Source organism: Crinia signifera, chromosome 1 (assembly GCF_055691185.1).
Source record: "Crinia signifera chromosome 1, ASM5569118v1, whole genome shotgun sequence".
Lineage (NCBI taxonomy): Eukaryota > Metazoa > Chordata > Amphibia > Anura > Myobatrachidae > Crinia > Crinia signifera.
In genome coordinates this window covers 303,430,588-303,456,399 of record NC_139217.1, presented here as the reverse complement: position 1 = coordinate 303,456,399, position 25,812 = coordinate 303,430,588, and the positions used below count along the sequence as shown (strand labels likewise).

General features: G+C 43.9%; 1 protein-coding gene and 1 pseudogene across 1 annotated transcript in view; one reads left to right on the top strand and one right to left on the bottom strand.

Moving 5' to 3' along the window:
- The window catches only part of SMC5 (structural maintenance of chromosomes 5), an 87,614-nt gene extending 62,261 nt beyond the window's left edge, over positions 1-25,353 (bottom strand). Inside the window, exons 1-8 of the mRNA XM_083186078.1 lie at positions 24,988-25,353; positions 22,555-22,696; positions 20,086-20,138; positions 14,749-14,911; positions 7,825-7,959; positions 5,806-5,946; positions 2,113-2,274; positions 744-815 (exon numbers count right to left, since the gene is read on the bottom strand). Of these exons, the coding sequence (XP_083042204.1) occupies positions 744-815; positions 2,113-2,274; positions 5,806-5,946; positions 7,825-7,959; positions 14,749-14,911; positions 20,086-20,138; positions 22,555-22,696; positions 24,988-25,109 (990 nt within the window). The 5' untranslated portion in view covers positions 25,110-25,353. The remainder of the gene's footprint in view (positions 1-743; positions 816-2,112; positions 2,275-5,805; positions 5,947-7,824; positions 7,960-14,748; positions 14,912-20,085; positions 20,139-22,554; positions 22,697-24,987) is intronic.
- LOC146078017 (E3 ubiquitin-protein ligase TRIM36 pseudogene) lies at positions 9,154-11,639 on the top strand (annotated as a pseudogene).
- Positions 25,354-25,812: the final 459 nt, after the last annotated feature.

Below are 25,812 nucleotides of genomic sequence, written 5' to 3'. Positions count from 1 at the left end.
CAGATATTACTGGTCAACCCTCATAGTTAAGACCTGTGTCTGCCAGTGCTGTGTTTCATATACAATATGTGTTGCCATATAATATCACTGCTTTGTACCATAGGAAGGCCATGACCATCAAACTGTTAGTCTGGGGGTTCAAGCCAAGTAAAATTTCCATCTACATCAGGATACTGCATTCAACAACATATTCACACAGAAGACCTTGGCTGTGACAGTCATAATACTTGGAAAAATGTAAGATATACCGTATTTAATGTATTCAGCCACTGTGTATCTAAATTCTTGTTCTAATGAGGCCTACACACCGAGCTATCTTGGGTAATTTTCTAAGAGATCTGACTAGATCGCTTAGAAAATTACCCAAAATCACTGTTTATAGGGGCCATAGCAAAGTGTGGTGCTATCACCCATCTACATTTCTAAAACTAGCCAACTCCTGTGTTTTCTCTATTGAGAACACGTGCAGTGACAGATAGCTCAGCACACAGCACTGGTGCAGTGCTGTGTGCTGAGCAATCTGTGCTTAACTGGATTGCTCAGCACACTGGTCCTGTCATCCCCTGTGTAGGGCCCATAAGAAGTATAATTAAATTGTCTGAATTAAAAAAAACAAAAAAAAAACAAGTGTTTTGTGCTAGTAGTTTGCATTACTACAGAAGTCTGATTTTAAATCCTGAATATGCGTAGAATGTTGCCTGCAACTCAGTTTATCTTCACATTAAGAATATAACACAACTAACCTGTTTTTCCTTTATTTCCAAGAGCTCTTGTTGCTTTTTACATTTCTGTGAGGTTTCCCTAATTGCAAATATCTATAAAAATAAAAATATATCTAAAATCATTGTTTACATTTCTGAACATGCAAAATATATAGATTTCATGTAAGTACCAATTTAGACAGAACAGGTGTGAATACACCAAATCTAAACCAGAAAAAAAAAAAAACTGTGCTTATATTCTGCATGAGGGTCTGAATTACCATCCAACACAAGTATGCATAATAATATACATTTATTAAAAAGTATAATTATTTCATATAAATTGCAAATGGCCACCTAGCTTCAAAAAAACAAAAACAAAAAAAAAACAATAAAACAATAAGAATTTATTAATAACATATTTTATGTTAATCCAGTGACTTCACATCTGAGTTTCTCAATAGGAAACACTTTTAAAATATATGGACCCAAACATAGTGAGTTAGACTGCACTTTTATATATCACGGTTTCACAAGGAAAAAACTTAATTGGTAGTTGTACAAATGCATGAAAATTCCGTTAATGATGGGCATTATCTTGCGAATCGTTAAAATAGAGTCTAATGTGTACGCACCTTTACACATGTAACACAGTATCAATATTGTAGAATGAAAATGGAAATGCTAAAATAAAGAAGGAGGAACTGGCCATAAAGTAAAAGAATGTAATTTAGGTACTTGTTTCCTAGAACGGCCACAATCGGGGGTAATCGTGTACCTTAACTTAAGGTACACGATTACCCCGATGGACCATTTTGCCGGCAAAGGCAAAATCAGGTCCATCGCGTCGGTCGGGTGCATTAACATGGCACGCGACGCGACCGACGCGATGCACCCGATTTTGCCATAGGGTTCAATGTTAAAATATTTTTAACATTGTAATCGGGAAAAAAATGGGAAATGGGCCAATATGGCCCATTTCTCATTGTATATGCCCCCCCCCCCTTGTGAACGTCACCCCACGATTGACGCGAACCCGAAGCGTGGCGAGCGGCGGCGGTACGCATCCTCAGACCTTTTGATACCCCTACTATCCACGTTGGCATGGAGCTGAGAATATAAAGTGTGGTGAGCGCAGCGAGCCACTGAGCCCGAAGCGTGGCGAGCGCAGCAAGCCCCGCGAGGGGACGCGTATACCTGTGAAGTTATACGCGTCCCCTCGCCACGCTTCAGGCTCGCCACACTTTATATTCTCAACTCCACGCCGACATGGATAGTAGGGGTATGAAAAGGTCGGAGGACGCGTACCGCCGCCCCTGGCGGGCTCGCTGGAGGATTTAAAAATAAAGTTGTATGGTCCATTTAAGAAGTGACCTGTACCTTGACATTTACTTTTTAAGCCAATACTCACTTTCTCTTTCATTTTGCCATCCATTTGGTTATACTGTCTATCATGTTGTTGAATGGTTTTGTTAAGAGGAGCTTGTAAGTCTCGTTTACTCTTTAGTTCATCCTTTAACTGATCACGCTTCTGTTTTATTTCCGTATATTGCTTTCGCATATTTTCATATTCCTGGGAAACCGCAGCAAAACAATAAGAAGCTTAATAATTACTTTTAGAACATGATCACATATTTACATAGTAGATAAGGCTGAATAAAGACTTGCATCCATCTAGTTCAACCTAGGTTTATAATAGCTATCCCTTGTTGTATATTATGTTCTGATATTTTTAAAGACAGATTATGTTTCTTAGTTGTACCCATAGATGTTTTTAACCAATAAATGCTTATCCAACCTTATTTTGAAGGTACTGTATTTATTGTTGTGTCTGCCGACACCACTTCTCCAGGAAGAGAGTTCCTGCTCTGACCATAAAGATTTTTTTTTCTTCTAGATGAACAAAATCTTTTTTTCTTCTAATCTAAACTTGTGCCCTCGCGTCCTAGATTCTTTTCTAGCAGAAAAAAGGGTGTTGGACAGTTCCTTATATTGGCCCCTAATATATTTATACATGTTGAGCATTAAATGTCTCTTCTCTAGTGTGAATAGTCCCAATTTGCTTAATCTCGCCTCGTAGCTTAAATTCTCATCATTCTATGATGTCCTTTCTATAGTGCGGAACTGGACTCCATATTCGAAGTGAGGTCTAACCAATGCTTTGTACAGAGGCATAATTACTTTTCAGTCCCAAGTATCCATGCCCCTTTTGATACATGCTAGAATTTTGTTGGCCTTTTTTGTTGATATATTACATTGGGAACTGCACCCCAGTTTGCTGTCTATTTGGACTCCTAGATCCTTTTCAAGTACTGAAATACCCAGTGCCTCCCCGCTTAGGTTATAACTAGCACACTGGTTATGTATCCCAAGGTGCCTAACCTTGCATTTATCCACATTGAACCTCACCTTCCAATTTTTTGCCCACTCATCTAGATTGTTGTCAAGATTGTTTTGAAGCGTGGCGACATCTTCTGATGATTTAATAACTCTGCTCAGTTTTGTGTCGTTTGCAAAGATGGATACATTGCTGAGTAACCCCATCCCAATATCATTAATAAAAAAATAAAAATTAAGGAAAATCACATCCACAGCGTTTTCATTTACAAGGTTTTTGCTAACCTCCTCATAGAAACCTAGTAAATTAGTCTGGCATGAACGATTTTTCACGAACCCATGCTGGTTAATACTGAGTAAACTATGAAGGTCTAAATATTCCTGCATACCATCTCTTAAAAATCCTTCAAATATTTGACCCACTATTAATGTTAAGCTCACAGGTGTGTAATTAGCTGGATCCTCCCTTATCCCTTTTTTTGAATAATGGCCCTACCTCTGCTATTCTCCAGTCTTTTGGTACCTTACCTGATGATAGCGAATTATCAAAGATGTAATATAGAGGGGAACAATGTAAAGGAAAGCCTTGCATTTAAATTTTTGCTCTAATTTCAATTACAGGCCTGATATTAGCATTCAGTATAGGTAGAAATAAATAGGAGGAGTGACAAATATATATCTAAGTAAAACTAATGGTAGCATTTGTTTGAAAAATGTCCCTTATTTTTTAATCAGTGAATATAAACACACATTATTATTATTATTATTATGGTACTTCTGTAGTTTCACGGCGCCGGAAGTGCAGAGGCTCGCGTGCCGCTCTAGCTATGAAACTTGGCAGCCTGCCAGAGGCTCTGTTTCACTGTGCGCCTGCCGCTCTAGCTCTGTCTGACTGCGCTCGTGCCGCTCTAGCTGTACATAAACAGCGTAGCGGCCGGCCAGCAGCAGCGCTGACAGGTCAATGTCACTGTGGCACTTGTAGTTCCACAGTGAAATAGGCAGCGCCTGGGCACCGCTAACAACGGGGGTATGTTAAAGTGGACACCCCGGCACAGCGATGCCGGGGCTTCTAAACTGTACGCGAGATTCAGGCGCAACTGCGTCTGAATCTCGAGTCACATAGATAGCCGCTAAGAAGCCTGAAACCCACCCTCAGTGCCACTAGTGGACGCCACAGCTGTGGACCGTGTAAATCCCACTATCTACGCCCACCCGAAGCGTGGCAAGCGCAGCGAGCCCCGCGTGGGGAGGCGGTACGCGTCCTACGACCTTTTCATACCCCCACTATCCACGTCGGCGTGGAGTTGAGAATAGATTAGTGTGGCGAGCTCAGCGAGCCACCGAGCCCGAAGCGTGGCGAGCGCAGCGAGCCCCGCGAGGGGACGCGGATACCTTCACAGCTATCCGCGTCCCCTGGCGGGCTTCACAGGTGTCAGGGTCCGCTCGCCACGCTTCGGGCTCGGTGCGTGGTGAGCGGACACTGACACCTGTGAAGCCCGCCAGGGGACGCGGATAGCTGTGAAGGTATCCGCGTCCACTCACCACGCTTCGGGCTCGGTGGCTCGCTGCGCTCGCCACACTAATCTATTCTCAACTCCACGCCGACGTGGATAGTGGGGGTATGAAAAGGTCGTAGGACGCGTACCGCTGCGCTCGCCACGCTTCGGGTGGGCGTGGATAGTGGGATTTACACGGTCCACAGCTGTGGCGTCCACTAGTGGCACTGAGGGTGGGGGTTTCAATAGTGTTCCCCTAGGGCCATGTCTGAATCCAGGCTTTCCGGCTTCTTAGCGGCTATCTATGTGACTCGAGATTCAGACGCAGTTGCGTCTGAATCTCGCGTACAGTTTAGAACCCCCGGCATCGCTGTGCAGGGGTGTCCACTTTAACATACCCCCGTTGTCAGCGGTGCCCAGGCGCTGCCTATTTCACTGTGGAACTACAAGTGCCACAGTGACATTGACCTGTCAGCGCCTGGGCAGCGCTGCTGCTGGCCGGCCGCTACGCTGTTTACGTACAGCTAGAGCGGCACGAGCTCAGTCAGACAGAGCTAGAGCGGCACGTGCACAGTGAAACAGAGCCTCTGGTAGGCTGCCAAGTTTCATAGCTAGAGCGGCACGTGAGCCTCTGCACTTCCGGCGCCGTGAAACTACAGAAGTACCATTATTATTATTAGAAATTAAAGGGTTTGGATATACTCTGTTTAAAGGCCCCCATACTTCTCAGAGGTAGTAGCCGCACACGATTTACATTGGAGCTTTCTGGGAGCTTCCACAGTTGGGATTCCGATGGTCAGTATACAGACATCGGAATCTCAACTGTTAAATGCCTGACAGTCGAGATCAGACTTACAGGGGCTATTCTCGCTCGTGGGGGGCATGACCCCCACTGACGGAGAAGCAAGCGTAGCGAGCCCACAAGGTGCGTCTTTGCGCTCAACCCTGATGTACCAGCAGTCGGGATTCCAAAATCGGTATACGGACAGATGGAATCCTGACTGTCAGCCCAGCATACCACACCCAGTTCGAATATAATACAGCATATCTAGATAAAGATAGATACAATAGATAGCGAGATAGATATTGTATGTTGTGGAGCTTTTTTAAGGGAGCATAGTTTAGGATTAAAAGAATGTATTTGGCAAAGCAAGATGTTTGAAAAAAAATGAAGTACAGTAGATATATCAATCAAACTTAGCAGTATTATGTCTGGACTAGATTCTGAGCATATATACAGAGAAAGAAAAAAACATGAAGAGTAATCTTACCACCCAAGGTCTTTTCCTTTCCAGCATCTCAATCTTATCTAGGTGACGTTTTTTTTCATAGTAACGCTCAACATCCTTCTTGAATCTTTCATTCCTCTGCTTCAGCGTCTCCAAAAATTCTTCTTTACTTTTACATGTTTCCTGACACAGTAAAATATCCATGAGAACAGTGGCATAACTAAAATTTGTGCATCCAAAAAAATGTTCAACACCCCCCCCATCACCACTGATGGGACTCCTGCCATCGCCAGGTCGGTTGCTGCTCTTCTGCTGCCCTACCGGGACCAGGAGAGCTATTGATAAACCAAGTACTAGATATTGATTTGCCACAGAGAGGTTTTACAACTATTGCATTAATCGACTCCTTTCATGAGGCGGAGAACAACATGTGGGAGATTTAAAACTGTGAGCATCCTCATCATGCTATACTTATGTAGTAAGCCATACAACTAATGTATCCTATTTGTCTTAATAAAAAAAATTGGCTTTCTTTTTTTTCTTTTTAATTCTTGTCATCCATCTGGAGGAACATTGCTAGCTAAGTGGGTTGGTCCGCAGGAGTATACACTACAAAACTAAAATTGGCTTTACCGCAACACCCCCCCCCCCCCCCCCCAATTATCCCTCTTTCTAATTTCTAAAACACACCACAATAACACCACAAAATGAACAAAAAACAGCAAATGACTGGATCACAGTGTCCCCCAGATGGATGATGGGTAAATGATATTACAGTGAGTATATAAAAAATCCAGTTTCCTCATCATCAGATCTGGGAGGGCACTGCTAGCTAACATTATTTCCCAAAGCAAGCCTAGCAGTGGGAAACTTCAGCTGCAAAGACTGAACGCAACACACATTGGATGAAGCAAGTCATAACCAAAAATATGAAAATGGTACAACTTGGTGACCGACTGCACAGAAGACCAGGTTGCCACCTTGCACAAATACTAAACCAATGCCCCATGGCAAATCGCACAAGAAGCCCCTTATATATAAAGTAGAATGGGCTTAAACGGAAGCGGAGACAGATATCATGAGAGTTCCATTTCAGGGATATTATTAAATAAAGTTTGTGTTTTCATATTACAGTTTTACATGATCTTCAATCATAGCCCAGAAAAATATATTTGTCTTTTCTTTGCAAAAACTCTGAATAGAAGTTATTACATAAATTGTGGGAGCATCACCAACTAAGTGCTGTTGCGAACTGGATTTGATAAACGGATGTCTATGCAATAATTACTGCATTACAAAATTAGTGGATAGATATAAAAGTACCAGCCAACAAGCTTGTGTTATTTTTCGAAACACAGCCTACAACAGTTATTAGCTGACTGGCTGGTACTTTATCTCTTACCAAGGCTTAGTACATAGGCTCCATAGGCCGGAACACAATTGTTACAGCAGCAGCTGTTAATGACGGCTCCTGACAGAGCAATTGTTTGGTTTGGCAGCAAACAGCTACCAGCACCTGCATTTTGGCTCACACCCTCAGGAGGTGGCAGGCTGAAATTCGCAAAAAGTGGCTAATCTGCCCTTTTTGTACTGCTCCGGTACCCTGGCTTGGGCTTAGCAATTTTAGCTTAGTGATCAGCAAAATAAAACAAAAATCTGAATATCGCTCCCCTGATCTATTGTCACTTTAGACAAGAGACTGAATCCTGCTATCCAGCTGAAGTATAAGCATTGTGAACAACAGCCACAAACCACCAAGTGCTGTACTGCTTGGACCCAGACTAACCACGTGAGCATCAAAAACGACAAAACATTGGTATGACGCAAATCTGGAAACATAGATCCCGAGTGCATGTACAACATCTAAGGAACGTAAGGGCAGGTCTGAATCACCTGACTACCCATCAGGAAGAACTACAATTTCTTGATCAATGTGGTACCTGGAAACCACTTTTGGTAGGAAATATTATGGTATATAGAATATTATAAACCATGTATTTGAAGTACAGAAGATTCAGATAAATAGAAAATAGTTTCTTGGATGAAACAAGTAAAAATTACCTCAAGTTCTTTTTCTTTTTCCCTGCAGTTTTTTAATTCACAATGAAATCTGTACATCTCTGGAGGTCCAATTGACTTCTCTGTTGCTTCAAGTAGCTCAATTTTAGATAATTTGGCAAACTCACCAACTTTATCCTGTAAAATATTTTTTATATTACAGTGAGCATGTAATTCAGCAAAAACAAAAAATTTACAAAATTCTAAACAAACTGACAAGGTTTACATTCACATCGCTTACAAATTAAGCGCAGATCGCTCCGTCTGCCCCCGTGTATCTACATTGCCTGACTCGATCTTGGCTATGTGTAATCAAGATCTAGTCAGATCACCAGTGTTCTCACCAAAGAACACCTGTCAACAGAGATCGCTCAACACACATCGCTGGTGCATAGCATGTGTGTTAGTGGTGTGTGCTGAACTACATTGCTCAGCGCAGAGCCGAAGTTGCCCTGTGTGTATGCCCCCTAAGAAGAACAAAGCCAAGTCTGGAATAAAATATTTTTGGTACTTGTTTCCTAGCACGGCGCTCACGATTTTAATCTTGTTACATAGTTTTGATCGCATCGCATGTGATCAATTCGATCAAAACAATGATTTCATTGTACAATCACCCTAATGGGTGATTAGTATGTTATATGCACCCCCAATGCTAACGCCACCATTAACGCCAACCCGAAGCGTGGCGAGCGCAGCAAGCCCGCGAGGGGCGGCGGTACGCTTCCTCCGACCTTTTCATACCCCCACTATCCACGTCGGCGTGAAGTTGATTTTATATAGTGTGGCGAGCGTAGCGAGCCACCAAGCCTGAAGCGTGGCGAGCCCCGTGTGGGGACGTGGATAACTTCACATGTATAACGCGTGCGCTCGCCATGCTTCGGGCTCGGTAGCTTGCTGCACTCGCCACACTATATAAAATCAACTCCACGCCGACGTGGATAGTGGGGGTATGAAAAGGTCGGAGGACGCGTACCGCTGCCGCTCCCCGCGCTTCGGGTTGGCTTTAATAGTGGCGGTGGCGTTAACGACGGGGGTGCATATGCCATTTTAATGGCATGCAATTTTAAAATTGTACAGTGCAGCTCTTAGGTACCGAAAATCGATGCCGAAAATCGGGTCCCATTGCATACCACTAATTAAGACATGCGATGGGCGCCGTGCTAGGAAACAAGTACCATATTTTTTATTGTCCTGAATTCGAATGCCCAGCTTTAAAGTGACCACAGCCTGCCATCTAGTGGAGTCTTACTTCGAATATGAGGAATCTGCAAGCTGAGTTATCGGAGTTATCATCCACCTTGGAGTAAAAGGTAAAAAGGTCCCTGACACTATAGCAATGAGAGAGTCCCAGACCCAGAGCGGAGATGAGGCAGTCTGTGGGATAGTAGTATACTTCTAGTACTGACGGCGGCGTGAGACGTGAGTGGCAGCAGTGTCGGACAGAGAACAGGAGACGGATCACTGGGCGGTTGTAACTACCATCGGGGAATCGCGCCTGCACAGGAGTCAGTCAGTTACTGCTGGTCAGAGGAGCGGGAGGTGCTGTCTGGGCGTGGGTGCCCTCCGGGGAATATTATCTTTGGGGACCACTCTTCTCACCAGCGCTCGGTGATGGAGGTGCAGCCACTCCCGGAGTCCGGGGATACCCGGATTGTAATTAAAAACATTGAGCGGGAGCTAATCTGTCCTTCCTGCAAGGAGCTATTCACGCATCCACTCATCTTACCATGCCAGCACAGCATTTGCCACAAGTGTGTGAAGGAGCTTCTCTTTATGACTCTGGAGGACTCCACTGATGCAAGTTCTGAATCCTCCACACCTGGTGGAAGCCCACGCAGTCGTATCCACTCGCCTAGCATTGAAAGGATTGACCGACTTCTCAGATCAGGGTCAAAGCGCAATTCTTTGACTCCGAGGATTACCACCCTCTCATGTCCAGGATGTTTACACGATATAGACCTTGGAGAACGTGGCATAAATGGCCTGTTTCGGAACTTTACCTTGGAGACAATTGTAGAACGCTACAGACAGGCAGCTCGTGCCGCCACTGCAATTATGTGTGACCTTTGTAAACCTCCAGTCCAAGAGTCCACAAAAAGCTGCATGGATTGTAAGGCAAGCTTCTGCAATGAGTGCTTCAAAATTCACCATCCCTGGGGAACAATCAAAGCCCAGCATGAATATGTTGGTCCTACAACTAACTTCAGGCCAAAAGTGCTTATGTGTCCGGAGCATGAGACAGAGAAGGTGAATATGTACTGTGAAATCTGCAGGAGGCCGGTCTGTCACTTATGTAAACTCTCAGGTGCACATGCAAACCACAGAGTGACCACCATGAGTAATGCCTACAAAACCCTGAAGGAAAAGCTGACAAAGGGCATTGGTTATCTCATTAGCAAGGAAACCCAAGTACAGACCCAAATATCTGAACTGGAAATTTTAATTAAACGGACGGAGAGCAATGGAGAGCAGGCCCTTGAGGAAGCCACCTACAACTTTGATAAGTTGTTTAGTATTTTGGAAGAGCGGAAATCTTTTGTGCTGAAATCTATACAGGAGTCACAAACTGAGAGACTGGGAAAACTGAAGGAGCAAATGGAGGAATACCAAGGTCTCTTGGAGAATAATGGGCTGGTAGGCTATGCACAGGAAGTCTTGAAGGAAACCGATCATTCATGCTTTGTTCAAACTGCTAAGCAGCTGCATGCCAGAATTCAAAAAGCATCGGAGTCACTAAAGACTTTTCAGCCAGCTGCAGATTCAAACTTTGAAGAATACTTTGTTGATGTTACTAGAGAAGAAAGTCTGCCCACTGATCTGTCCTTCTTTAAATCTCTAGATGTACCAGAAATAAATGTGAAAGCAAGCAAGATGTATAACAACGCCAAGATTAGCTGGCATCAGCCCAGCGATTCTGGTCTTGCAGATAGCTATGTTCTTGAATACCGAAAGACAGACAAAAATGAAGACTCTATATGGAACGAAGTTGAATCAGCCAGTACTAGCAAAGTGATTTCTGACCTGGACTTCAATAGCTCCTACTGCTTTAGGGTGCAAGGGCACCGAGGCTCTGCTTGCAGTCCCTACAGCAGGGAAATCATCTTGAACACACCACCTGCTCCAGTCTTCAGTTTTCTCTTTGATGACAAATGTGGCTATAACAAGGAGCATATCCTGCTCAATGATAGAAGGAACACTGTGGAGAGCATGGCAGGACTTCCCCTGCTGCTTGGAGCGGAACGTGTGCAAGTTGGATCCTATATGTGCCTTGATTATATTATTGGTGACGCTGGGATCACGAAGGGGAAACATTTCTGGGCCTTCATTGTAGAGCCATACTCCTACATGGTGAAAGTTGGTGTTGCATCGGATATTAAACTTCAAGAATGGTTGCACAATCCTCGTGACATTAGCAGTCCAAGATACGATCAAGACAGTGGCCATGACAGTGGCAGTGAAGATGTTGCCTTTGATACATCCCACCCTTTCACCCTGGCTACAATCGGAATGCGGAAGTTTTGTATCCCAAAGGCCTCTAACGTTTCTACTACTTACACAGAACGCGTTCTTCCCCTTCCCAGCCGCATAGGCGTTTGTCTGGACTACGATAAAGGCAAAGTGGCCTTTTATGATGCAGATAATATGAACTGTCTTTACGAGCGGGAAGTCGACTGCATTGGAACCATGTATCCTGCCTTTGCGATGATGGGCGGTGGAGCAATTCATTTGGAGGAAGTCATCACTGCAAAACACTTGGATTATTCTTGTGAAATGTAATCTGCTCCTTCATTCTAAATGAATACTTTTCATCGGGTGTCTTTTGTGTGTTTGTACCTGAGTTTGTTTCTTTTAACTGTCATTCCACTGTGTGTGTCTGCTTTAATCTGGAGGCCACTGGTATAAGCCTTCTAACCAGGTATATTTGTTTGTCCCCTCTTCCAAAAGGGCTAAAGGTATTTATGTCTAAATTAAACTTTTTTTTTTTTTTTAATTTATATTTTAATATCTAGAACTCATTGGGTTCTGGATTATGGATTATTTTAGCTGTATCTTTTGAATGACCACCAAAAGCCTTTTTAACCAGGAGCATTTAAAGAGTTCAAGGGCTTTCATTGGGTTGTAATGCATAAAACAAATTCTTTGTTAAAACCTATGGATTACATTTCTATTCCAGTACAGCCTTTTTAAAATCCTCTCTACATATTGACCACTAAATGGTAAAATGAATTTAAATGTATTCACAGATGCAGAGTTTACGGTGAAATGATTGGTGTGTGTATTTATTTATCCTTTTGTTTTTAGTATGAAATCACCGGTACTTGACTTACACTAATGTTCACTAATGTTTTCCCGAAAGACATATTGTTTTTTATGTACTATTTATGCGATGTGAAAATCTTTTGGCCTTATCCAGCATTAGCAGAAATCCTAAACTAAATACACTGGGCACAATTTATATTACACTATAGGAGTGTGTGTTGCACATAGTAAGTTAGAATTTTTAAATTGTCTTTTCAGGGGATGGTAATCTGGGTACAAGCCCTTTCCTATAGTAAACTTCCTAAATGGATAATTACTTATTGCAGGGAGACATCTAGCAACATAATGAAAAGTGGGAAGAATATTTATCCCCATCATGTCCCTGTAGGCACATGTATTACTGAGTGTACGAATGGAAATGGTCAATGCAGCTTGCCCAAAAGCCTGCATTGGTACGATCAGTTTGCTTACGTTCAGACTCTTCTTTAAACATTGAGAATGTACTTCTCCCAAACTATGCACTGCTCACACACTTGTGGTATCGTCCTATCTTTTTCCTCACCATAAAACATTTACCTCTGTCCTTTATGAATAGTAGGTTAGTAGTGGTAATCATTTACACAAGATACACATTTTATGGGAGTTTTTAACACTAAATTGCACCCCCCCCCCCCCCCCTATTACTTCTAAATGGCTTTGTGCACTGATGTACACCCATATTACACACTGTACTTGAATTTTGGTTTATGGGTAATTTAAATGTAACGTAAGCAGGTTTTAGCAAGGTGAGCTGTGAAGGACGTAGGAGCATCAAACGCAGCTTTTGAGATGGCAGAAATATTCTATGTTTAGCATACTGTTACTGGTTTCATGCATTGCTGATAAATGGTTTAAAAGTACCAAGGTTGGCTTAGCCACTCTCCTTGGTTAAATGGCACTTTATCTCCTAAACTTTGCTACATACTATGCAAGGTTACAGAAAAATGTGCAATTAAGCTGCTACATTAATAAATATTTGGTACTACTGTTATGAAATATATAGATATTATGTGGTTCTTGATTCCCCAAGAAAGCTTTACTATTAAGTCATTTGAAAGTAAACTTACTAATTGTTTCTGTATGGTCGTTTTTTGTGTTTTTTTTTTTTTTTTGGGGTTTTGTTTTTTAAATTAAAATTCCTTTTTAAAAAAAAAAAAAGGTCCCTGACTTCGGCTCTAGATGACATTGTTAACAATATCACTCAGAAAGGGATTTTTGAGCGATAATGGGGAACAATATCACCTAGTGTGTACACTCCCTGTCGTTAACAATGCACACTCCGTGTATTGTTAACGAACTCCTCCCTCATGCTGCAGCAGTGCTGTTGCGAACTGGATATGATAAACGGATGTCTATGCAATGATTATTACATTACAAAATTAGTAGATAGATATAAAGTACCAGCCAACAAGCTTGTGTTAGTTTTCAAAACACAGACTACAACAGTTATTAGCTGACTGGCTGGTACTTTATCTCTTACCAAGGCTTAGTACATAGGCTTCATAGGCCGGAACACAATTGTTACAGCAGCAGCTGTTAATGACGGCTCCGTTCTTCCAGCATTGGCAAAAATGGGCGCTGCTAGTCGGAAACGGCCGTGGATTAGACAATCCAGTGTCTGGTTCAGACAATAAAGATTTCCTCCATAGGGAGGAGAACCTTAAAAGGGGAGTCATGATTTTTGCCCAGAGAAAATAACGGCTAGGAATAAATACCCCCCCCTCCCCCCCAGTCAGCCTTCAAAGGGATGATTATTACCCCTGGGAATAGTATGAACAGCTCATTAGTTGAAAGTTGTGTGGGGGATGACAGAAGCAGGGACTGCAACACACACGGATTAAGATTTAGCCAAGTCTGGACTGCCAGATGTGCTGCAGAAGCATGAGCTCATTCCAACACTTCAGACACACACACACACACACACACATTTGCCTATGACAGTCCAACAAGCAACTGCCTGACATTTCAAGGACATGAAAACACAGTTAATGGTCCTCCCTTTATTGGACATGCTCATAGCAACAATCATTAACAAATAATATGAAACCAACTATGGTGGCTGAATGGAGAGAAAAAAAGTTATGAAAATATAAATGAACGGTCACATTCTATTGCTGTCATATGCAGCATTGTACCTGCTTTTTGCAGTCACTTACAAAAAACAGGATTCCCAGCAGGCATGGGGATAAAGAGATAGTTGTGTGTATCCCACCTTAGGTTACTGTACCCCATGGGGACTTTGAGTGAAGACGGACATGCAGTTCCATTCCCTTAAAGCTCTGTTTCTTTGTCACAAAATTAGTTTTTTTTTAATCCGTTATCTGGCCACCAACAGCAGAAACATGTACCCACATGGGCATGATTTTCTTACTAAGCTTTTGTGCATAGTGGCTCACTTCACACATCAATACATGAGGACATCAGAGGATACATTAACTGGAGGGGATCACGCCACTACCATATAGAGAGGGAGGCACATCAGCTTTCTTGTGACCAAACTCCCTTCTGAGCCCTTCACTCACCAGTGTTTAAGTGCTCCCCAACAGGATGACAGAAAATAAAAGATGTATAGTACCACAACAAAATGGATTATTTAATGTATACAATAGCACACTTTTGCAGGTTTACCTGAGGGAGAAACTGACAGAGATTCCCCACTTGGATGTTCAAGGCAGCCACATGCTCTTCAACCATCTTTAAAGATGTACTCTTGCCATTCATGTACCACACTGACTGATTATTTGATACTTGAATTTCACGAGTGATGACAATATTCCCAGATGGCTTGTACCTATGAAGAGAGACTTTTGCTCAGTGTGGTATTGGTGTGTAAATATATGTATGATGGGAAGAAAAGAGAACATTAAAGCAATACAAAATTCAGTTAATGTTCCATTGCAGAAAAAAACAAATCAATGACATTACCCAAGCACACATGGAGAGTGTCCAAGTAATCTCAAATACTGGGCAGGTCGTAATGTGCTGCGTGTTTGATGACAGTGTGAGATGATCGCAGAGGGCATGGTTTTGCCTTGTTAATGATTGCACCTTTAAAAATAGACCTTTGAGTTTGGCCAGCATCCCGCACAATCGCAGGACTCACAACACATTACCTCCTGCCCAGTAATAATATGGATATTTTGAAAGGTGCATCGTTGTTATGTCATAGCACTGCAAGAAAGGAATACAGATTGAGCACAATTCACAATGTAGCCATTAACTCGTGCCACCACTCCCCCACTCCTCTCCAATCTGCCTCAGTTTCTAGGAGACTGAGGGGGGTATTCAATCTTGTCCAGATTTTTTGGCTAGCCCATCAGGACATCTCTAATCAATACAGCCATTTTTAGCCATCTTTTCCGCTAATATAGTCAACTTTGTTTAAGGTTAAATCTGCATCCGCGGAAAAAAAGTTGAAAAAAAAAAAACACATTTTTCGACTAAAACACGCAGTTGGGCAAGTAATTCACAGATCCAAGTGTTTTCCAACAGTTGGAAAATCGACACTTGGATTGATTTGGTTGATTGTAAATTTGACCAAAATGAAGTGAAAAGAGCAGATTTTTCTGACTTTGTGCCAATGCTGAAGCTGATGGGCTGCATACAGAGATGTCCACCGGATGCAGCTCTAATACGCTGATTTGGTGTGCAACTAGTCACACCGTTGAGCAGGCATCAGCTAATGAGCATCTCTACGGAAACAGAAAATGTAATGGTAGATAAGAACCACGTAGCCTAACTAGTATGCTCTTTTTTAGGGATGATACGTTTAGTATTGTTACCTTCATCCCTATTAGAGCCTTAGAGGGGTATTAAATCTGTGCCGAATATTTCCTGACAGGGGAAATATCGGCACTTGCCAATTCAATGCTGCCATTACCGACAGCAATGAAGGCAGTCAGATCTAAAGTTGGATCTGTTTTGTCGGAAACACCCATGGATTGTGGAATTTACAGCTGTTTTCCAACAATTTGCAGGCGGTTTCAGCACATTTCGACACTCGACTGTCAGTACCAACAGTCGAATTACGTAAGCCGGCGAAAAGGGCCGGCATTCGGACTGTTGGGATGTTCCGACAGTCAGAATCCCGGATTGACTACACCCCCCTCCCCCTAGTTCTTTGTAAGGATAACCTATTTCTCAAGCATGTTTTACTTGCTCTATTCTACTGTCTTACCATCTCTGATAGAAGGCTATTCAACTTACCCATTATACTTTCTGTGAAGCCATTTTCCTCAAATTTCTCCTGAACCCACTCCCCTCCAATTTTACTGCATGTCCTTGTGTTCTAATACTTTCTTCTTTTGAATGGTTTCCCACCTGTACTTGTAGAAACACTAGATATACCTAAAAGTTCATAGCATGTCCCCCTTTTGCCTTCTCTGCTCTAAACTATACATATTACGATCTTTTAGTATTCCCAGGTAAGTTTTGTGATGTAAGCTATTCATTATTTTGGTTCCCCTTCTTTGTACAGTATCTTACTCTATTAATATAATTCTGGAGATATGGCCTCCAGAGCTGAACAAAGTATTCCACATGAGGCCCTAACAGTGAGGTGTGTTCACTGGGGGATTTCTTTTAAATGATATCACTTATTTTGGCCCTTTTCAGCAATATTGTTTGAAATATCACCCAGTTATGCTACAAACAAACGATGCACACTCCCGTCACTCATTGGCAACTGCTGCTATGCCGTTCTTTCTGAATGCTGCTGTTGTGTGTACAATATATTAACTGCAAATGAATAAACATGCAGAATATAATTACCTTTTCTTTTGCAAGTTGTACTGACAGATTATGGGGCATATTCAGGGTCCGTCGTTATGACATCCAATTCCGCCTGTTCTAGCTTTTACATCAGCTAGACAGGCGGATTGTGTTTCACCCTTTCACCATTTAGTGTATTCAGGGTGAATTGAGGGTGGAACACCTCCTGGCGTTAAAACACCAGTGAGGCGAAAGGGGGCATGTCCAATTCGCCTGCAGGAGAGGCGCTGTCAGGTGCTGTTGCAGTGCTCCAGTTGAGGAGTTAAAACTTTTGTTGTTTTGTCCTAACTCCTGTGTAAATGGTCCCGCTGCGGGTCCAGGCACCCGCAGCGGGTCCACAGTGTGCAGCGCTGGGGAAGCTGTCCCCAGGTGCTGCAGGAGATGGGGGGGTACCGGTCGGAGCCGGAGGGGATGATGTGCGCCCTGCCGCCGCTGTCCCCGGGTGCTGGGAGGAGGGGGGTGTCTGCAGCTTATGAGGGGAGTTGGAGGTACCTGTCAGCCTAAAGTCGGAGGGGATGATGTGCGCCCCGCCGCCGCTGTCCCCGGGTGCTGGGAGGAGGGGGGTGTCTGCAGCTGCTGAGGGGAGGAGGGGGTACCGGTCAGCCTGAGGTCGGACTCGGAGCCAGAGGAGATGATGTGCGCTGCCGCCGCTGCTGTACCTCCCCCCGCAGCCGCGAAGTTCCAGTCAGCATCGGGGGTCCCTCCGGCGCATGGGAACTAGTACTAGTTCCCATGCGCCGGAGGGACCTCCACCACTGACTGTCTATTCGCCGCAGGAACTTCGCGGCTCCGGGGGGAGGTACAGCAGCGGCGGCAGCGCACATCATCTCCTCTGGCTCCGACCTCAGGCTGACCGGTACCCCCTCCTCCCCTCAGCAGCTGCAGACACCCCCCTCCTCCCAGCACCCGGGGACAGCGGCGGCGGGGCGCACATCATCCCCTCCGACTTCAGGCTGACAGGTACCCCCACCTCCCCTCAGCAGCTGCAGACACCCCCCTCCTCCCAGCACCCGGGGACAGCTCACCCCTCTACCCCCTCAAAAATTGTATTTAAGCAGCAGCAGTAATATATATATATATATATATATATATATATATAGTGTGTGTTGCCTCCTGGCAACAAGCAATTTCACCCCCTCACCGCCCACACCTCCTGCCTGATGCAGCTGGCCCAGCAAGGTGACCCCCACCTTGGTCTGCTGCCACTGATAGCCACCAGCGCACCTGACGTGCAGCCAACATGGATGCCCCCCCCTCCCCATGTATCTCCTCCTGGCCCTCCTACATTCCCCTGCTGCCACCCTGCATGCTCCTGCTGCCCTCCACCCCCCCTGCAACCCCCCACTGCCCACCTGCACCCTCCTGCTGATTTCAACCACCAGCACCCTCCTGCTGCCCACCTGCCACCCCCTTCTGCCCAACTGCCACCCCCTGTGTCCACCTTCTGCCCCCCCCCTGCGTCCACCTTCTGCCCCCCCCCCCCCTGCGTCCACCTTCATGCTGCCCTCCTTCACCCCCCTGCTGCCCTCCTTCACCCCCCTGCATCCTTCTGCTGCCCCCCTGCACCCTCTTGCTGCCCACCAGCACCCACCTTCAGCTCCCCTGCTACTGCCAACCTTCACTCCCTGTTGCCAACCTTCACCCCCCTGCTGCTTCCCACCTTCACCCTCCTGCTTTTTAAAATTTTATTCCGCTTTATTTTATTTTGCAAAGTTCCGTGGATGCCTACTTTGGAATGAAGAGGACTTGAGGACCCGGGTGAGTATGGTTTCCCTCTACAGGTACCCATACTGGATTTCTACTGGACGAGGGGACCGAACTACTATCAAGATAGGTAAGTATTTACATGAATGGGCTCTGTGTGCATTAAAGTTTTATTTTTCAGGTGTCTTTGTGTTTTTATTTAACTATTGGTTCTGCTGTGGAACTAAGAATCCCAGCAAGCCGCATGCTGGGACTTGTGGTTCTCCAAGTCCCAGTATGCGGACCAGGCTTGCTAGGACCCATAGTTCCACAGCAGAACCCAATGGTTCTTTCTATTTTTACACCCTCATCAGCCCGGTGCCCAAAGCCCAGGGGACAGCCCCAGGCTTCAGCCTGGGCAAGTAAGTTCTGGAGGGGGGACCCCTTCATTGGGGGGGTCCCCACTTCTCCAGGACCCCTGCCCAGGCTGACTGGTCAGTAGTTTAATGCTTCGGCCGTGGGACCTTATATAATAAGTGTCCCCCGGCTATGGCATTACCCTGCTGGCTGGTTGGGCCTGGTGCTGGTTCTTAAACACTGCTACATGGAGAGAGTAAAAAAAAATGAAAAAAAAAAAAATCTAAATATATTCATATAGGCAATAATAAACATACACAATTTATTTATAAGCAAAATGACAATAAATTACATTGATTCATTTAAAAAAATACATAAATAAACTAATGGTTTATGTTTTGTAGAGCAGTCCCGACAGAAGAAATTGTCTAGTTCACTTTGTCTAAAGCCTGCCTGAAAACTGTAGAATCCATTTAGACAATCAGACACTGAATAGGCTAAATCAGATTAACATGGCTGAGTTTAGACAAAGTGAAACAAAAAGTCTAAATGACTCATTTAGACAGGCGAGGCAAACCAAAAGAGTTGACAGGTGAAATGGTTTAGACTGTCTAGAAAAAATGATAGTGAATACTACAATTCATCTAGACTTTTTTTTCAGGTGTAAAATATGCTGTTTTAGACAGAATGGACCTAACGACCAACAGTGAATACACCCCTATGCATGTCGAAAACATAAGATTAGAATCTACATGGGATTCACACATTATAAACATAACCATATGCGATAATCAACATGTCTGCTATATTGTTCATCCATAAAAATAGCACATAATTCATAATGCTCACAGTAGAAGCACTTAGTTACTCGATTACATAGAATAATACATTATTTGTGGAGCACGCTTTGTTTTGATAAACCTTTAATATCTTTATATATCTACAATATTGGAGATGTGTAAAATAGAAAAATACAAAAATAAAATATTCCTCAATTTCATTTCAGCCTCATTCAATTCCCTACAGAGTATGGTTCCTCCTTATGGATTATACATGTCCTTAGAAACAAAACGCACAACGCAGACTCAGTCAACTAAAATGTGGCTGCCTTGCATTAAAAATACATGATATTTTTCTGCCAAGTGAAATGCTTACAATTCGAGCTCCACCATTCCTTTCTGGCACCCACGCTTCACATAAAATCCAACCTGAAAAACAGCAGAAAATAGTTCTAGAAGTATTACTGCTATTAATAACCCATTCAGAGGTTTCCAAGTGCAACAGTCCTGGCTGCAACTAACTCCCGTGTTCTGTATAAAATTAATGGGAGTAATAATTTAACCCAAACTGATTTGTCTATTAGCTAAGCCTTGGAAAGAGATAAAGTGGATGGAGCACCAACCAACCAGCTCCTGTCATTTTTCAAACACAGCCTGTAACATGGCAGTTAGCAGAGGAATGCTTGGTACTTTATCTCTATCCACTTTCCCTCTCTCCAATGCTTCATAAATAGAAGCCTGAAAAAACAAAATGGCACACTATCAATAGCAAAGGAAACGAAAAAGCAGTAGCTGAACCTTTAAGTCTAAAAACAACACATTTGAAATGAATATTGGTAAATGGAATAGAACAGAATGGGGAAAACCAGTTCAGGAAATCGGTGAAACTTGCTTGTGAGCAGGAGATCAGAGCACAGGTGATGTGCTTAGTGGGCCAATGAAACCACACTTACTTTAGACTCCTGTCTCACGTTCACATAGCAGTTTCTTTAACAGGTCAACACCTCCTCAAATATATTCATAGACTCCCCACAAATATGAATGGTGGATAACTGAGACTTACTTTAGTATTCTGTCTCGCGTTCACGTAAGTTTCTTTGGATTCAGTATAAAATCCCGGCGGTCAGGATCCCGGCGTTTAGAATCCCGACGCTGGAATCCCGATCGCCGAAATCCCGACAAGGGGGGGGGGGGACGGGACGTGGATCGCTTGCCACGCAGCGGGCCCGGTGCCTCGCTACGCTCGGCACACTAATTTATTCTCCCTCCGGGGGTGTCGTGGACACCCCCGGAGGGAGAAAGTGTCGGGATTTCGGCGATCGGGATTCTGAACGCCGGGATTTACACTGCATCCCGTTTCTTTGTATTCACACTCCAGCATCAAAGATACAAAATGAATTTATTCAGACATGACAGATAAAAACAGCACACAAGATGCCCCACGATCCCTTCAGTAAGCTGATGTTCTGATCTCAATCCTGGCACTGCAGACGCTGGATTACAAAGCTCACTGTCCAGAACCCGGCACCGACACTTGCACACAGCCCGCTGGTGGAGGATACGCCAGCGGTAACAGCACTGACGTCTCTATCTCTATGCTTTGATCCTCAGTTATGTTATTATTCTGTTCAGTGCCCCATGTTGTCCATATGGTTATACTATATTAGGGTGGGGGGGATAGGAGGGGGTAAGTTAGATTTTTTGGTAAAGTCAGCTAAAACAGAGTTGCTTATATCCTGTGGGTGGGACAGTTTTGGATTAGTTTTGGCTAAAGACCACTAATTTACTGTCTCCTAAAGTTTATTGGGCAGGTGAGGGGTTTTGCATAGTATTTTTGCATAGTTAGTGGGATAGGGGTTGTTGTTTCAGGGGCTCCAGGTATGCCTAGGTTGGGGGTAGGTTATACAGGGTGGGGGGGTTTTGAGGTAGGTTTGTTTTGGGTTTAGTTTTATGTTTGACACGTCAGTGCCAGTATGTTATTTTGATACTATATTCTGCATGGTATATGAATACTCTGATAGTTATTTGTATTGAGTGATCTTGTGCAATACAGTATACATATACTGTAAGTTGGTTACCATATGTGTGCCTGTTCTTTATACTTGCCATCTACCTGAATGGCGCCTCTGGGGATCTTCATTTTCATAACCCTCTCAACAGGTGTACTTGATTCTACGCTCCTGATATTGTTAATTACTCATGCTGTACTATATCACAAGTTTGATGTATGCCAATTACTTTCTTGATGTGTCTGCTTTTTTGGCCTATTGTTACTTTTTAAAAAATTTATAAAAATGACTCAATTAAAAAAAAAAAAAGAAAAGGTTGATTTATTACGAATAGTCTAATTTTGTATTAGTATGTTAATATAAACATTGCTGATTAGAACAAACCAGCTCTCATTGGGTCTCTGACGTCAACTGTCCCTTCGTATACAATGAAGTGATGGAGGCTGATGGAAGGGAGAGGTGCAGAGCTTATTTGCAGTGAGCTTCCAGGCTGTGTGAGGATTGAAGTCAGCTATGTTCAAGGGGGGTAGGGGATGGTGCTGGCCATGTAGTGAACTAAGCGCACTGTGAGAGCGGTTTTTGTTAGCATCTCCTCCGCTAAAATGAGATTTCGTTACTACTTTCCGATCTGGTCGTTTCACTTTTACTACTGTACGTTGCGGTTTACTACGAGGTCAAGTAGCGCTTTAGCTTCCAATGTAGTTTCAAAAGTGTCAAAATTAAACAACAGTATTTAGATAGTATACACGTATATCTACAACCAACTACTGTAGCCATACAAACTAAAATGACATAAGCACATTAAAGAACGTTTAGGGGTGGGGGGTTATATTTACCTTGTCTGCTCTTCCAATAAACCCCGTCTTCCCAGCTAATCCCAGACAAATTGCACATACTATGCTGGACTTTCCTGTTCCATTAGCACCAACAATCATGTTTAAGTGAGGACCAGGAAATACCTCACACATATCATAAGTGCTAAAAGGGAATACAAGAAAATGTGAATAAGACTACAAACAGCCAAAACAATTAAACACGTACTAGGAAGATAAGGGATCATATAAAACCAATGCTTTTTTAAAACTGTGTGCACACCAGAGATATAGGGAGGGGGGGGATTAACCAAATCAGTAGCCTTGGAGAGAGTTAAAGTGGACAGAGACAAAGTACCAGCCAATCAGCTCCAAACTGGCATCTTACAGGTGGTTGTATGAAAAATGTAAGTTTTGGCTGGTACTTGATCTCCATCCACAGCTTAGTATATAGAGCCGTACATATGCCTAGCATCAGCTAAGACTTCACAAACTCATCCCCAACCTTCTAAGACAGAAGAAAGTCACAACTAACATTCTCAATCTTAAAGGGGAAACAACTCCAACACATTAAGGCAGGAAGTCACCGATATTTACGCTGGGCAGAAATATCGGGCCGTGACTGTTCAATCCCAGACATTTGTCCAAATTCAGTCTTTTTGGACTGAAAAAAAAGAACATTGTATAGATAGAATGCGACTTCGAGCTATTTTACGCAAAACATAAGGTTTGCGAGAATTGGGAATATCAGCTTTGATTGAATAGCCCCTAACACCTCATGTTTAATCTTCATGAGCTGAAATTGCACCGTGTGTACGGGGCTTAAGCTGCACTGTGCAATACAGTGAATGAATTGAGGAATTTGTTGCAAAGCGAGTGACAGTGAGAGGTCATGTTAAAGCAGGTGTGTCACTGCCGTTTACACAGCATTTTCTGTCATGCTACTAGAGAGCCGCCCGGCCTGTGCTCCTACAGAGGTTCTGATAATATGACTGATGACCCAATCTGCATTGATTCTACCGATATTTCAGCAGTTGGAGTGAACCGAAGAGGTAGCAGTAGGCTTCCCCAAGCTCAGGTTAGCTGCTGGGCAAGCTGGAAGGCAATGTACCGCATTAAAGTGTCTAGGATAGCAGGGATTTTTCTAAGGAACACAAAATAAAACAGAAATAACTTAAGTACAATGTAGTTACACTGAATAGCAGTTATATTAATATAAATAAAAAGGACCAAAATACTTTAAAAGACAAAAGTTTAACCCATTTTTAACTTCTTACGTAAGGAGCAAAAAAAAAGGTTTAACACTTCAAGGCTTCTTAACGCTTTCTGGAATATCCTCTTAGCTGGGATCACTGGTCGCAGTTAATAGTATCCCCTGGGGCTATCTAATTATCCCTGATAATTGGTCTATGCCACGGCTTATCAGGAATATGTTTTTTCCTGCCTCAGGCAGGCGTAGAAAAATCCCCAAAAGCAGCCACATTTTCTAGCGAAAACGGAGCTGCAGTGGCCAACCACACGCAGGTTTCACTGAGTCTATGTGTTTTTGGGTGGGTAGTATTAATATACATCGCCGCCCTTCGACCTGCCAGCCGCCGCTAACATATGCGGCTAGCATCGGGTTGCGATGACGGAGACCCCAGCGATACCTGTAATGTGGTGTGCGGGGGTCTCCGTCACATCCCGGCGGCTGGCAGTGTCCCCCTGCGTCTCCTCCTCCCCCTGCAGCCGGATGTCCTCCCGGCTGTGACAGCTGCTGGGGGAGGAGGAGACAATGGAGGACGGGAGGGGGTGCGCGGACGGCGATAGAAGCCCATAGGTTGATTGGCCGGTGCTAAAAACCAGACAGTTTATCACTTCACCGAGCTTAATAAATCTACCCGAGCGCCATGGGAATTTGTCAAAACAGGTGTGAAAATTGCCACGCAAACATTTTTATTCATCATAATGACCTGTAATGTTTACCCTACATAGTAAATATTTAAAACAAAATTTTTAATTTATAAAACAAAGGGATGCTAGCATTTTCAGCTGATATTTTGAGCATCTCAGATGTTGGAACTCAAAGGGTTAATATATAGAGGGAAACTCAACTGTGGGCCAATTACCAATGACACTATTTAAATACTGGCAACCGCAGCCCGTTTTGTACTGCTTTCCCTCCAAGGTACCCACTACCCTATGGTGTAGGGAACAATTCCGCGCAAGAATATTATATGGATTCGGAAGAGAGCGAAACCGTTCAGTGTCAACTGAATTTCCCCTTATGGGAGAATGTTCAGAGCTGGGAAAGACACAGACTCCAGTCAGAACCTAACTGTCATGCCCCATGCTGGTTGTGAAATGACAGTTAGGGACCAATTGGCGGGTACTTTATTTCTCTCCACTTTATCGCTAAGCTTGATACATCTGCCCCATAGTTTCTGGGTAAACTGTCACAGCCATAGATGAACATACAGAAAGTTCTCCATCTTGATCCTGACGATAGCGCCCTCTACATGATGCTTGTACAGCGCTTGCCGCCTCATCAGCAACTTAGTGCCGTCCGCTTTCCTCTTCCCCAGCTGAGACGCCATCATCGAACTCCGACTCTACTTCCTAGACCACTACCGTCAACAGCGTTTCCCTCTCCGCTGATTCAAGCGCTTGTTTCTACGTCACCGTGCGTCACCCGCCGGCGCCGCCATGTTTACTGTGGGCATGCGACCGCCAGATAAGATGCGAGGCGTTAACCGCACGCAGTGGATAAGGTGCGATAGACAGCGCTAGTGTGTATGCGTCTGCTGTCTCGGAGATATGTGTGTACATCAGAATAAAAGAGGCAGTGCCGGCGCATAAGTGAAACGTCGTTTGACTTCCCAGAGGGGACAGTAAACTCGCGAGACAAACGAATCTCCTGCGTAATTGGTCGGGGGATCGGAGCGCGCGGTTTGGTGTCAAACGAGAAATGGTGACAGGCGCGCTCTGGCAGAGTCAGTCTACTCTCCCCAATGCGCTCCACGTGCACCGACGCGATCGCTGGCTGGGGGCTGCACTGCTGCAGTAATACTTTGCTAAAAAGTTACCAGAAGCGTCGACCCACATTTCCATACTGTGGCTTATTAAACCTGTGCCACTTTAAAAGTTCCAATTTTCAAAGTATATGTACTAGTTTTTGAACACGGTATACCCTGGGTTAACAGCTAAGCTGCTTCATAACATCATTAACCCCTTCACTGGTAATAATCCTGAGAATTTTCTGGGCTATGCCTTAATGCCCAGGCTAGCAAGCCCGGAAAAATC